The 12,681-nt window shown below is 35.0% G+C and overlaps 1 protein-coding gene across 1 annotated transcript in view; it reads right to left on the bottom strand.

Moving 5' to 3' along the window:
• Window positions 1–12,656, bottom strand: part of POP1 (POP1 homolog, ribonuclease P/MRP subunit) — a 33,402-nt gene extending 20,746 nt beyond the window's left edge. Inside the window, exons 1-7 of the mRNA XM_051970903.1 lie at window positions 12,500–12,656; window positions 11,479–11,533; window positions 5,228–5,377; window positions 3,420–3,596; window positions 3,061–3,236; window positions 1,213–1,461; window positions 8–95 (exon numbers count right to left, since the gene is read on the bottom strand). Coding sequence (XP_051826863.1) covers window positions 8–95; window positions 1,213–1,461; window positions 3,061–3,236; window positions 3,420–3,596; window positions 5,228–5,375 — 838 coding nt within the window. The 5' untranslated portion in view covers window positions 5,376–5,377; window positions 11,479–11,533; window positions 12,500–12,656. The remainder of the gene's footprint in view (window positions 1–7; window positions 96–1,212; window positions 1,462–3,060; window positions 3,237–3,419; window positions 3,597–5,227; window positions 5,378–11,478; window positions 11,534–12,499) is intronic.
• Window positions 12,657–12,681: the final 25 nt, after the last annotated feature.

Raw genomic sequence — 12,681 nt, 5'->3', positions numbered from 1 at the left:
TTATTACCTGTATCGATGCTACACATTCGAGACAGTGCCTTTAGTATTTCTTCTTCTTTGCCATTTAACTCCAGACAACAGTAATATGATAAATCCTGCACACAAAAGTAAGAAAGAGTTGAGTTTAAAAGAGGGGTTTGAGATTTTTTTTGATGAAGTAGGACTCAACAAAAAGTAAAAGCACACTAATGTTTTAAACCTCTAAAATTCTAATAAGATGAATTGCTTTCATTATCTTTATAAATTATCATTTTGAAAAGGTTTCAAATTAGCATCAGTAAATGTTTTTGTACAATGACATTAGATAGGAAATGATTCACATTTATAAATTTCAATTTACTATTTAAAATGATTTATATTATGTTATAAACCTTTGGAAAATAATACAATACTGCCAACTTCATATGGTTATTTTAAGGATCAGAAGAGAAGAGATAATGGATGTGAAGGAAAGCAATTAAATGAAATCTTTCTCTAACTCAGGTACCACAAGATTGATGCTTCAAAGTACATTCTTACCCCCTAACCTCTGAGGATATACTCAACATAAATAAAAACAATTAGGTAACTCCTTGGTAAATCAGAATTATTTATTGAAAATTGAGGAATTTGAGAAGACTATTTTTGGCAATGTTTTATTTTTTACCACATACTACTTGTTCTTTACCACCTTGACAATATACAATATTTTATGATATAAAAGATTTTAAAAGTTCTCAAGTTAGGTAAAAATTAAGCATTGGAATAGTTAAATATTACCCCCTCATATAAACACAAACACACACACACACACACACACACACACACACAAAATCCCTGCAATCTCATATGTATCATTAATTTGCTTTAAAAAATAAATCAAGACAAAAAAAAAATAATAAAAGAATGATTGTTAACTAGTTCCAAATGTGCCCTGTGCATTTTGGGTTTTCTTGTCTAATATACTGGAATGGTTTGCCATTTTCTTCTCCAGTTCATTTGACAGATAAGGAAACTGAGGCAAGCAAGGTTAAATGATGTGCCCAGGGTCACACAACTAGTATTTGTCTGAGGCTGAATTTGAACTCAGGTCTTCCTGACTTCAAGCCGGGGACTCTAATCTCTACTCCATATAACTGCCCAATGATGTTTTGACAAACTATTAATTCTCTAAAAAGCTTAGAAAATACTAAATAAAAACAAAATAAAGGAAATGAAAGCCCAGCATCATACCTGAAGGAGGCAATGCTTTGTCATTGCTCTGTAGGAAGCTCTGTAGCTCTTAATGGTGGGACTCTCCCCTAAGCAATATCCCCATTTCTTCACCATGTGGAATCTTTTGGCATGCCATATATGAGTTTCTAACCACACATTTTTTTTTTGGCGCCGATTAAATTCCAAGAGCAGGTTTAAATGACATCTCCGAGCCTTGCGACACTTATTTTTTGAATGCTCCTTCTTGTGATGCTCTGTTTTCTCTGCCTATGTTGTCAAAAACATTCATTTTTTTCAGAGGTAGTTAGTTTTTAAATCCCAGTATAAGACACTGACTCTTAATACATAAAAATGTTAAATTGCACAATTAAAAACCTAGGTTTAAATTTTACTTTTCATATGTCAAATATACAAAAATTTATGGCATTTTATGGAATAACACTGTAAAAGATTTGACAAGTAAAAATCATGTTCTCTTTCACCAAGACTTTACTTTTTATGAAATAAAAAACATGATGATTACTTCCTAAGGGGGAAATAACTGCTTACAGTAAAATTACTTACTGACAATCTAATGTTATCCCCTTCGAATCATATAGCTTATAACACAAAACCACTATTTAGGTCAATATCTGGGGCAATACGAGGCTAAAGAACTTTTGTGATAAAAACAAACCATTTTTATGATCTCAAATACTCAAACCTAAGATTGTGAGCAAAAAAGCTAATCAAATTTGTAGAAGCTTAAAATATTCAGCTTCTTAACTTGAAAGCAAACTAAATCCTCCCTATGGATCTACTCTGCCACATCCAAAAAAGAACATGAGAGTTTAAAAAAAAAATTTTTTTTAAAGATCAACTAGTCCAATCTCTTCCTAACAGATTTCCAAACAGAAAAGTGATTCTGCTAAAGTCATATGGCTAACATAAAGTCAGAGTAGATTAGCTCTAGTCTTTATTTAAATGACTTCATAAATATAATTAGCCCGGTCATCAGCTAGTTAGTAAAGCAGCAGCACTGTGTGCTTAATATATGTTACCTACACATAAAATAGATAAACACCTTAATAGTATTTAATGAGTATTTTATACCTCAACATAGGTATAAAAACTATACAAGAACAGAATTCTCTCCTAGTTTAAAGCAATTTTAAGGCTATCTCGATCTTTCACTAATTCGGAGGGAAGGCAATTTTAAGACTTTTCCACAAACTATTCCTTCTGCCCTACATCTGAGCACTAAATTAACTGGGCTACCCATCTGTATAACCTATTATTAATACATTTCTTATATTCTTAGACAGTATTTATCAGATGTTTAAAATTTGGCAACAAATATGAATTTCCACTAAGGAGTAAAATTAGTAAGTATCACCTAAAAGAAAAGACAGGAAGATTAAGATTTATTATGAAAAATATTTATTAGGTTCCTCCTATGTACCAGGCCCTATGCTAAGTGCTGAGGATACAAATGGGAAACATCACACAAAAAGAAACTAAAAAGCAAGGAAAGGGATAGGAAAAGGCATGATGATGGCAAGAGTCCAAAACATGCAGCACAGTCAGGAAGAAATATAGGGCAGGCTGGGCCCACTTTAAATGGAAGCTTTGGGAGCTTTTCAATCTGCCCTCCAGGCTCTCCACAAGGAGAGGGGCAGAGAGAAGGGCACTGGTGAGGTGCGAGTACCAAAGTTGAGGTAATTTTTAAGATGATGAGTTTCCTGGGAGCAGAATGATGATGGACAAGAGGAACCCAAACAGAGGAGACAGAAGGAATGAAGGAAGCCTCTAGAGCCACACTTGCTGGGGTGCGAGAGCCCTCATCTGTGGAGACTTTTCTTCCATAAATGATTATTAAAGTCATACCTCTTTCTGAGCAATCTCTCGAAGTCTTCTGGGAAGGCGTTTCACATTATGGCTCATAGCCCTCCTTCTCATATGCCGGGGAAGTGTTTGAAACACTAGTGAATTAGATGATTTCTGTGTTACTGCCTTCAACATGGCATTAATTTCAGCAGCTCGGGCTTGTGCAAAAGTAGATGCTACAAAGAAAATCACACTCTGAGAATGCAAAAAGGTGATACAGAAAATACCCACAAAACTTTTCATTTACTTGATTCTTTAACACAAAAGGAAAAGTAAAGTTTCCAGCAATAGAACTAAATTCCCTAAGTTGCCCTGCCTAAGACAAACATGCTGTAATTCAATTACCTACAAGTACCTACCAGTTATATATTTAGGGATTTCCCGAGCAGCCCCTTGGTGCCCTCCTCTCCATCCTACTTGTCCTTTGCCCTTCTCTCCTTTGCACTGACCCTTGGAAGGCTGTTCATTCGCACAAGATTCGGAAGGTACATGTGTCAGTTTTGGCTGCTGATGCTGGGGAGTTCCAGAACAGGACTCTAAGATTTTCAAAAAGGAGACAATACATAATATAATCTAGTATGAAACTAAAAAGCACAAAAATATCTCAGGCATAAAAGCTATTAATCACTCAACACTATTTACTGAGTGTTTATTATGTATATAAAACAGAGACAAATAAAACAAAATCCCTGTCCCCAGAGCCAACAGGGGCACTTACAGACAGGGCATATGAAGCATGTACAAATAATAATGGGAGTATATGGCTGCCTTCAAACAGTAGGAGGCCATCAAGTAGAAGAGAGATGAGGCTCATTCTGTCAGACCCCAAATAACAGACCTAGGAACACTGCAGAGAAGAAGCCTGAGGTTTGCTGTGAGGACAGACTCCCTAACAATTAACGTGTAAGTTGTCTAAATGTGGTGAGTTGCTCCATACTCAAGATCTTTAAGAGGGTGCCTGGCCACTGTCAATTACAAGGTGCTCTTCATAAAGTGGGAGGAACGATTCATTTGCAGCCCTACTCTATTTCAATAAGTATTAATCAGCTTAATATTTTACATAAGCCACATAGGGATGATTAGTAAGATAGGTTTTTATCATTGGCCTCAAACTTTTAATCACCACCTGTTTACCAACTATAAAGCCACTTGTCTAACCACAAGAACACTGACAAAGATATTTTCATTCTGTTTTGCTCAATTCCACATCCAAATCCAGTACTGGTATGATGCCTTGATTCTTTGGAAAGCCCCCCAACTTATTTCTATGACTCAGGACCCCTCTCTCTTTATCTAATATGAGCACGTGACCATCTTATGACCATTCAGGAATTAGAGATGACTCTTGCCTTTGCCCATCTTATGGCCAGAGTCTTCATCCAATCCATGACTCCTCTGCAGACATTTTGGGGGTCTGATAAATTAATTTTGGACCCTCCAAACAAGGTGTATCAATCAATGGGACTTCATATTTTGTATTGCCTCTCCAGAGCTGCAAAATATCAAATACCATATCAAACATAAATACAAGGTCCTGAGAACCAGGGGTATCTCAGATGATGAGGAAGAACTGAAGTCTTCTTAATTAGAGGGAGCTATGGACCCATAAAGTGTTTGACTTAGAGCTTTGCTTTGCGAAAAGGAAGCTCAAGTACAGCAGGAAATTTTTTTTAGGGTAAGTGAGATGGAAATATCTGTAGGACAAAAGAAAGACTAAAATTGTCAAGAACTATTTATTTAATCAATGACCTAGAGAAGACAAAAGAGGATTGAGATCCTTTATTTTCACACTCTTCACTTACCCAGCTTCAGGCCTTGGTTCCTATTTTTCCTCTTTTCCACTTTACTTTCTTGAATTATAAAGTACTAAGTACTAGTTAGTTACTAGACTAGTAGCAACTACTGTTTACAATTACTAGTAAGAACATTAAATTTTTGTGATCATTTTTATTAAAAAAATATGTATTTAAGTATCTACAGTGTTTACTAGAATTACCAAAAAAATCTTAAATGCCCCTGCTGTGAAAGAGGCTACATTTACTGGATAAAAAATATAGTTTAAGAACGCATGTTAGGCTAACAATTTTAGCAATATGTTATTTGTATAATATCTACCAAAACAATCTGATAAAAACAATTCGATCTAAATGGAATACATAAGCAATACCTTGTTTTTGATATTGGAAAGACTTTTCATTTCCATTATGATGCTTTGTTCCTCTCTCATCAACAGCAGCAAAACCTGAAGATAAGGTCACATTGGTTGGTTGATTTCTCATTTTCTTGGCATGTTTCTTTTCTCTTGCATTAGACATTTCTGTAAAAGAAGCATCCATACACTGTCAAAAGATCAAGTAGTGAGACTTTACATCAAAAATCAACATATATTAGAATAATTTTACTTAAGAGGCCCATAAAACTTGTTTCAACAATGCAAATATTACAATGGAGAGAATAATGATTTACCCAAAGTGATGACAGAAAAAAATGTTTAGATTCTTAATACTTTTTTTTTTGGCAAAATACCAATATTGTATTTATCTGATTCAATAAGAATATGTAAAGAATTAGGATTTCCATCAAAAGGTTCCTTATTATCTACACATCATCATTTGCAAAGGGCAGTGAAGAATTAAATATCAACTACATTTAAATTGTTACATTATTATTATGAACTTGAACAGAGGACAAAAAACTGTATACAACACTATGAATTGTTATGTATGTACAACTTGGTTTTTAAAATAAATACATATCAATGTTTTGTGGAACTCTAATTCTTTCTTTTCTCCTTTTTCTGGTATAATTATCACTACTCCACATGTTCCTCATCATCTCTTCATCCCCCATCATTTCTTCAAACCCGACTACCACTACACACAGATCCCTTCCTTGTCTTTTAACTATTTTCTTTATAACACTGTAATTAATGTATAAATTATACTAGTTCTACTCATTTTACTTTGTATCAATTCATACAAGTGCCTTTGGATATTTCTGAAAATGTGTTTTTTTTTTTTAAATCATTTTGTATTAATACTAACATACTACAATTTGTCCAACTATCATCAACTAATGGGTATTATCATTGTTTCTGGTTCTTTGTTACAATAAAAAGCACTGCTACAAATATTTCCCTCTGATTTTTTATCCCTATATATAGTATAGGGATATTGCTGAGTCCAGCAGAGAAGTAACTTGGGAGCACGTCAATCTTTCCAGAATGGCTATACCAATTCACAGCTCCACCAACTAAGCACAGTTTCTCCAACAACTGGCATTAACCATTTTTTCATCATTGTGAATGTGATTAATAGAAATGAGGTAGAATCTCAAAAGTTGTTTTGAAGTGTTTTTTTGTAATGTTTAAAAAACTTAAATATAAAATGAAAAAAAATGCCACCATAAGAGAGAATTCAATATAAAACAAATTTCCATTTTAAGAATACCTATATAATACTAAACATTGTTTTCAAAGCTGCCAAGCCTTTTTCTTTCTTTCTTTTTTTTTTTTTTTTTTGGCTTTCCTGTTTGTTGTTTTGTTCACTGCTACTTTTTACTTAATTTTTTCCCTTTCTTCCCTCAATTTAAAGACTACATTAAAGCACAGAGATTATATATTATACATATGTGTTAAAAAATCTAAAAACATTTACACATTCACATACATAGACATATATTCATATACACTCATACACACATATATAAGATCATACTATGCTTATTTCCTCCTATCATGTTTCTCTAAAGGTGGATAACATCTTCCTTCATATGTCTTAAGTCTTTCCAAGTTTTTCTAAATCAACCAGTTTATCATTTCCTACACCACAGCAATACTCCAACTCCAATCACATCCTACCTGAGAGATTAGCTATGAAAGTTCCTTCCCCCCAATTTTCTGCATTTAGAGTGTTTTAATTTGAATCTCCCATTACTGGTGATTCAGGGTATCTTTTTATTCAGTTGTTGATCATTTACATTTCTTCTTTAAAATTCCCGGTTTGAATGATTCATCTATCTATTGGGGAACTACTCGTTTTTATACATTTGCATCAAATCTTTCTACAACATAAAGGATCTTCATCAGGAAAATTAGCTGCAAAAAATTTCTGCCCCAATTAACTTTTCTTCCAATCTTGCTGTACTAATTTTGTTATGTAAGCAAAATTGTTCATTTTATTCTCTCTGACCCTTAGTGGATCAAAAAATCTTCCCTTAACCATGGCTATAAAAAGTATTTCCTTTCCTCCTACTGTAATATCTAACATGATTTCATACATAGATTTTATCCATTTGGAGGTTATTTTGGTAAATGTGTACGATGTCTGTCTGAACCTAATTGATGCCAGACTGCTTTTCAGCTTTTCTAACACTTTCTGTTCAATATTTTATCCTTGTTATTTTGTGTTCCTGAATTTATCAAACATTCTGCTACTTCTGTTCCATTGCTTCTGGGTTTTTTACTTTATCTCCTCCAGGGATCAACTTTTCTATATTTTAACTTACACCAAATAGTTATAATCATTACTGCTTTGTAGTTTTAGTCTGAGAAGGATATTACAACTCCCCCAATAACTCCTCTTTCCCTCCCATTTCCCTGCTAAAGGTTCCTAGCTTAGTGTTATTCCCTATAATGTTAACTTCCATCTACCGTATATTCACCTTCTATCTAGTAATTTATATATACTGTCTCTTCCATTAGAATGAAAACTGTTTTTTTCTTTTTAACCCCAGGGCTTCAAAAAAGTACATAATGTTTAATGCTTACTGACTGTTTCTCTAGATTTTTAGTATTTTGTCAAGTTCTACAAAGTAATTGTTAGTATGACTGGTCTAGCACTAAATATGCAAAGTAATCTGGTTAGCAGTATTATATTTTTATTATATTGACAATCTAATCATAAGCAGTTAATAGCTCAATTTTTAGGTCAACTTTTGTTTCTGTAAAATGTTTTGCAACTGTCTCCATATAATTTTAATGTGACTTGGTAGGTGGACTCTTAAATCTTTTATACCTTTGCATTTTCAATCAGCTTCTCTTCTTGATTTCAATTCCTTAAATATCATGCCTCCCTCAGGAGAAGCTCAAATATCATCACCATAGAAAGATTTTTATATTCAGCAACTTTTCCGTTGTCTTTCTCCTCCAACTGGGGGGCTGAAGGGTAGTGCTATAAATGCTTCTCAAAGCCTTCCTTTATATATGGCTCAGAACTTTCCGTAGAAAAATAAATTTAGTAGGGCTGTAAGGGCTATTGTTGTGGCGATAATAAAATTGCCATTTGCGATTAGTTCTTGTAGGATGAGTCATTTGGGCATGAAGCCCCATTCATAGTAAAAATACCACTATATGGCCTCCACCTCTGACTATCAAAGGCCTCATTTTCCATCGGTTGAATCATGTCCTCATTCCAGGTTTTTTTAATCCTTTGTGCTCAGAATGGTGCTTGCCATGTACAAGACACCTGTTTGACTATTATTCCTAAAGGAATTTTTTTCCTATCTCTTTCTCTTGGGTTTAATTGGTGATATAAAGAAAGGTTATTGGTTTTTGTGGGCTTTTTTATATCCTATCTCTATGCATAAGTGATTTAACTATTTAAATTTTAATTAAATCTTTGCAGTTTTCTAAAGCAATATAGCAACTACAAAAAGCAGTAATTCCTGAAGGATGGGTTGACTATACATATTCCTTCAATATTGTCTTCTTGCTTTATTGTATATAATTAGTTTTTGTAGAACTATATCAGATAATAATGGATATCTTTGCTTCATCTTTGATCTCAATGGAGAGCACTAATTACAAATTACACATAATGCTGTTTTTTAAATAAGATTCTATCTGCTGTATTAAGAAACAGTCCCTTTATGCCTGTCTTTAAAAAGTTGTTAAACAAAAATGAATGCTGTTTGCTAAAAAGCTTTTTCTGTATCTATTTAAACAATTATGTGATTTTCTTGGTTTTATTAAGTCTTTTATGTTCATAATTTTCACAATGTTAAATCAAGCCTGCATTTTCTGGTTTAAATCCAATCTGGTGCTATTGTACAACAATCTTTTAAAATATGTCCCTGTGGCATCTTTGCTAATATTTTACTCAACACTTTTACAAGCTTATTAGGAATATTAGGTTATAATTTTCTTTCTCTGATCTATCTGTCCACATTAATCTGATGGAAAAAATTTGATAGGCCACATTAATCTGATGGAAAAAATTTGATAGGCTCTCTTTATTTTCACAAATAATTTATGTAATATTAGAAAAACTTGTTCTTTGAATAAACATTAAGATTCATTTTTATGGCTTGTACAAGTTATTTTTATGAATTGGGTTAATGTTCTATCTCTTGTTCTACTAATTTGGGTATTTTACATTTCTATAAACATTATTCCATTTATTCATTTTGTTGGTATATAATTAGGCAAAATATTTTCTAATAATGCCTTATTATTTCTACTTTGTGAATAATTTGCATTTTTCCATACTCATAATTTGGTCTTCCATGCTTTAAAAAGGAGGTAGAATTTGAATCCAGGTCATCCTCCTTGGAATTCTAATACTACCTACTATATTATGCTGACTTCCATGAAATGAAACTACATTGTCATGAAAAAGTAAGCTTGGCTTAGAACTTGTTTTATCTCAGGTAAAGAACCATTTAATCTATCTAACAACAAGTTAACTAGTATTATAACCTGTATAAAAATAGATCATAAATTCTTGATGCTCACTTTATTCTGCTGGAGTGAGGAGAGGCCCAAGCCCAATTGTACTTCCAAGTAGCACTTTAAAAAATACTAGGGTCATCCTTTAAAATTAGATCAAAAGTGGCCCAGGAGCATTTGGATCTATGTGTATGGATATGGAGTGTAGACCCCAGAGAGAGTGTGGCTCAGTAAGCATTGCTGAAGACTGCTCTAATTCAAAGCTCCACCAACAGTGCATCAGTGAATGCTGTTTTCACACAGCCCCTTTTCCTTTTTGGTCAATTCTTGTCCATCTGATGATCATTAAATGGAACCTCATGTTTTATTTGTATTTCTCTATTTTTAAATGATTTTGAATATTTAGAAATTGCCTTGTTTGGCAGCTAAGTAAGAAATTCAAGCTATCGATAGTTATATGAAAAAATACTCTAAGTCACTAATAATTAGAGAAATTCAATTTAAACGAAAGGTAAGGTACCACCTCACACTCATCAGATTTGGGTAACATGACAGAAAAGGAAATGACAAATACTGGAGGGAATGCAGGAAAACAAGAACACTAATGCACTGTTGGTAGAGTTGTGAACTAGTTCAACAATTCTACAGAACAATTTGGAACTATATATACTCTCTGACCCAGTAATACCACTACTAGGTTTGTATCCCAAAGAGATTTTTTAAAAAAAAAGAGGAAAAGAACCTATATGTATTAGAATGTTCTTAGAATATTGGATTAGTTGCTATCTAGGGGAAGGGATGGGGGGAAAGGAGAGAGCGAAAATTTGGAACATAAGATTTTGCAAGGGTGAATGTTGAAACCATCGTTGCATATATTTGAAAATAAAAGTAACATTAAAAAAAACACTATAATTTTAAAAAAGAATGTTTATAGACGTTCTGTTTTGTGGTGGCAAACAAATGAAACTGAGGGGATGCTGAAGAAAGACTAAACAAGTTGATATATAATTATGAGGTAATATCATTATGCTATAAGAAATGAAGGGGAAAATGTTGGAAAAAACTGGGAAGACTGGTATGAACTGATACGATGTGAAGTGGGCAGAACTAACACAATTTACAAAGCAACAGCAATATTGTAAAGATAAAAACTTAGCAACTCTGACCAACAAAATGAGTCACCATACTTCTAAAAGATTCATAATAAAAAATGCAGTCCATCCCAGAAAGAAAACTGGCAAAATGAATACAAATTGAAGTAATTTTTTTGCTTTTGGAATATAACTAATGAGGAAATTTGCTTTTCACAGCTTCATATTTGTAATGGGCTTTCTGTCTTCCTCGACTTCTCAGTGGGTGGGAAGAAGGAAAAAAATCTGGTATTGAAAATAAAACTGAATTTTCAAAAACTTTTTTCATTTTCTTTTCTAGTTTTTTTGAGTGAGGAATAGTTTTCATATTACTAGCGTTTTATAAATGTTCTGCAAAACAATTTGGAACTATGTCCAAAGTGCTTTAAACTGGGCATACCCTATGACCCACCAATACCCCTACTAGGTCTGTACCCAAAGAGATCAAAAAAAAAAAAAAAAAGAGGAAAAGGACCTATATGTATAAAACGTTCATAGAATATTGGATTACTTGCTGTCCAAGGGAAGGGGAGGGTATATTGCAGCTGAATATAAAATGGAAAGAAAGCTGGTACTAAAGACAGAAAAATTTGTGTTCCAATCTGGCTTCAAGATACTTACTTGTTATGTAAGTCTCTGGACCCTTCACTTAGCAGGTCTGTCTCCGTCTTCTCATCTGTAAAATGGGAATAATAATTGCCTCCAAGTGCCAAGGTTGTTGCATCAAATGAGATAATACATGTAAAGTGTTTTGCAAACCTTAAAACATTATATAAATGCTAGCTATTTTAGGACTATTGTAGAAGGCTCGGTATAGACGACTGGACATCGTTGGGGAGGATGGGAGCCATAGACTAGTTCAGTGGATGTGAACAGAATCAATCCATGAATATTTACTGCACATTTCTAAATACCGGTTTAAGTGCTGAGGATACAAAAAGGGAGTCTAGTGGGGAAGACAAACAAGCAGGATAAACAGGAAATATTCGCAAACGGAAGGCATGAGAATTAGGGGAGTACCGGGAAGTGGGGAGGGCAGAAGTACAGCAGGAGGCTGGGGATCCTCCGCCAGTTCTTTGCTGATGGCCCCAATACTGAGTGGGGCCCAGTCAGGAAGTTCAAATTTAGCCTCACAGTTGATTAGCATTATTATAATGATTAGGGAAGGAGGCAAGCTGAGGAAACTGAGGCAGTCTGGGGGAAGGGCTCCGGAGGCCCGCTGAGGGGGAGGTAGGTGGAGGCACAGGCCGCGGGTCTGGTTCAATTCTCAGATTTAAGGCCGGCTGGGCCTCGGGGGACATCCAGTGACCCTTCTCATTCGGGCTCCTGGACTTATGGGACGGTTTCAAGGTTATTTAAATAAGATCATAAAATATGATTGTAAAAATGCGTGCAGGGTACGCATCAGGTGTCTAATAAACACCCCGGCTCTTCCCTCACCCCGGCAGTCAGTGGCAGAGGAGAGCGTGGAACGCCAGGTGAGGGACCAGAGCGACTTTGGGGCGCGGGGAGGACGCAGGGGGCTGTGACGGCAGCCTCTAGCCCAGGCGGCCGAGCGCTCTCGAATCCAGAACCTGAGATGCCGCCCCTGCACTCTCTTTCTCGTTTCTCGCCCTTCCCGACTGCTGGACCCAAGACCTACCTAGACCTAGAGCTCCCGAAGACGGCCAAAGACCCTGGGGCCCAAGTGTGGCAGGTACCGTCACTCCAGCCGGCGCCTCCCCAGCAGCGTGCACAGCAGGTACGGCGGAGAGCGCATGCGCTAATAGAACGGCTTCTTCACGTGGTTCGTCTTTCCCGGGGAAACTACAACTCCCAGAATGC

Source organism: Antechinus flavipes, chromosome 1, assembly GCF_016432865.1.
Source record: "Antechinus flavipes isolate AdamAnt ecotype Samford, QLD, Australia chromosome 1, AdamAnt_v2, whole genome shotgun sequence".
Classification (NCBI taxonomy): Eukaryota; Metazoa; Chordata; class Mammalia; order Dasyuromorphia; family Dasyuridae; genus Antechinus; species Antechinus flavipes.
Note: the sequence above shows the minus strand (reverse complement) of the source record. Positions and strands in the feature narration are given on the sequence as shown.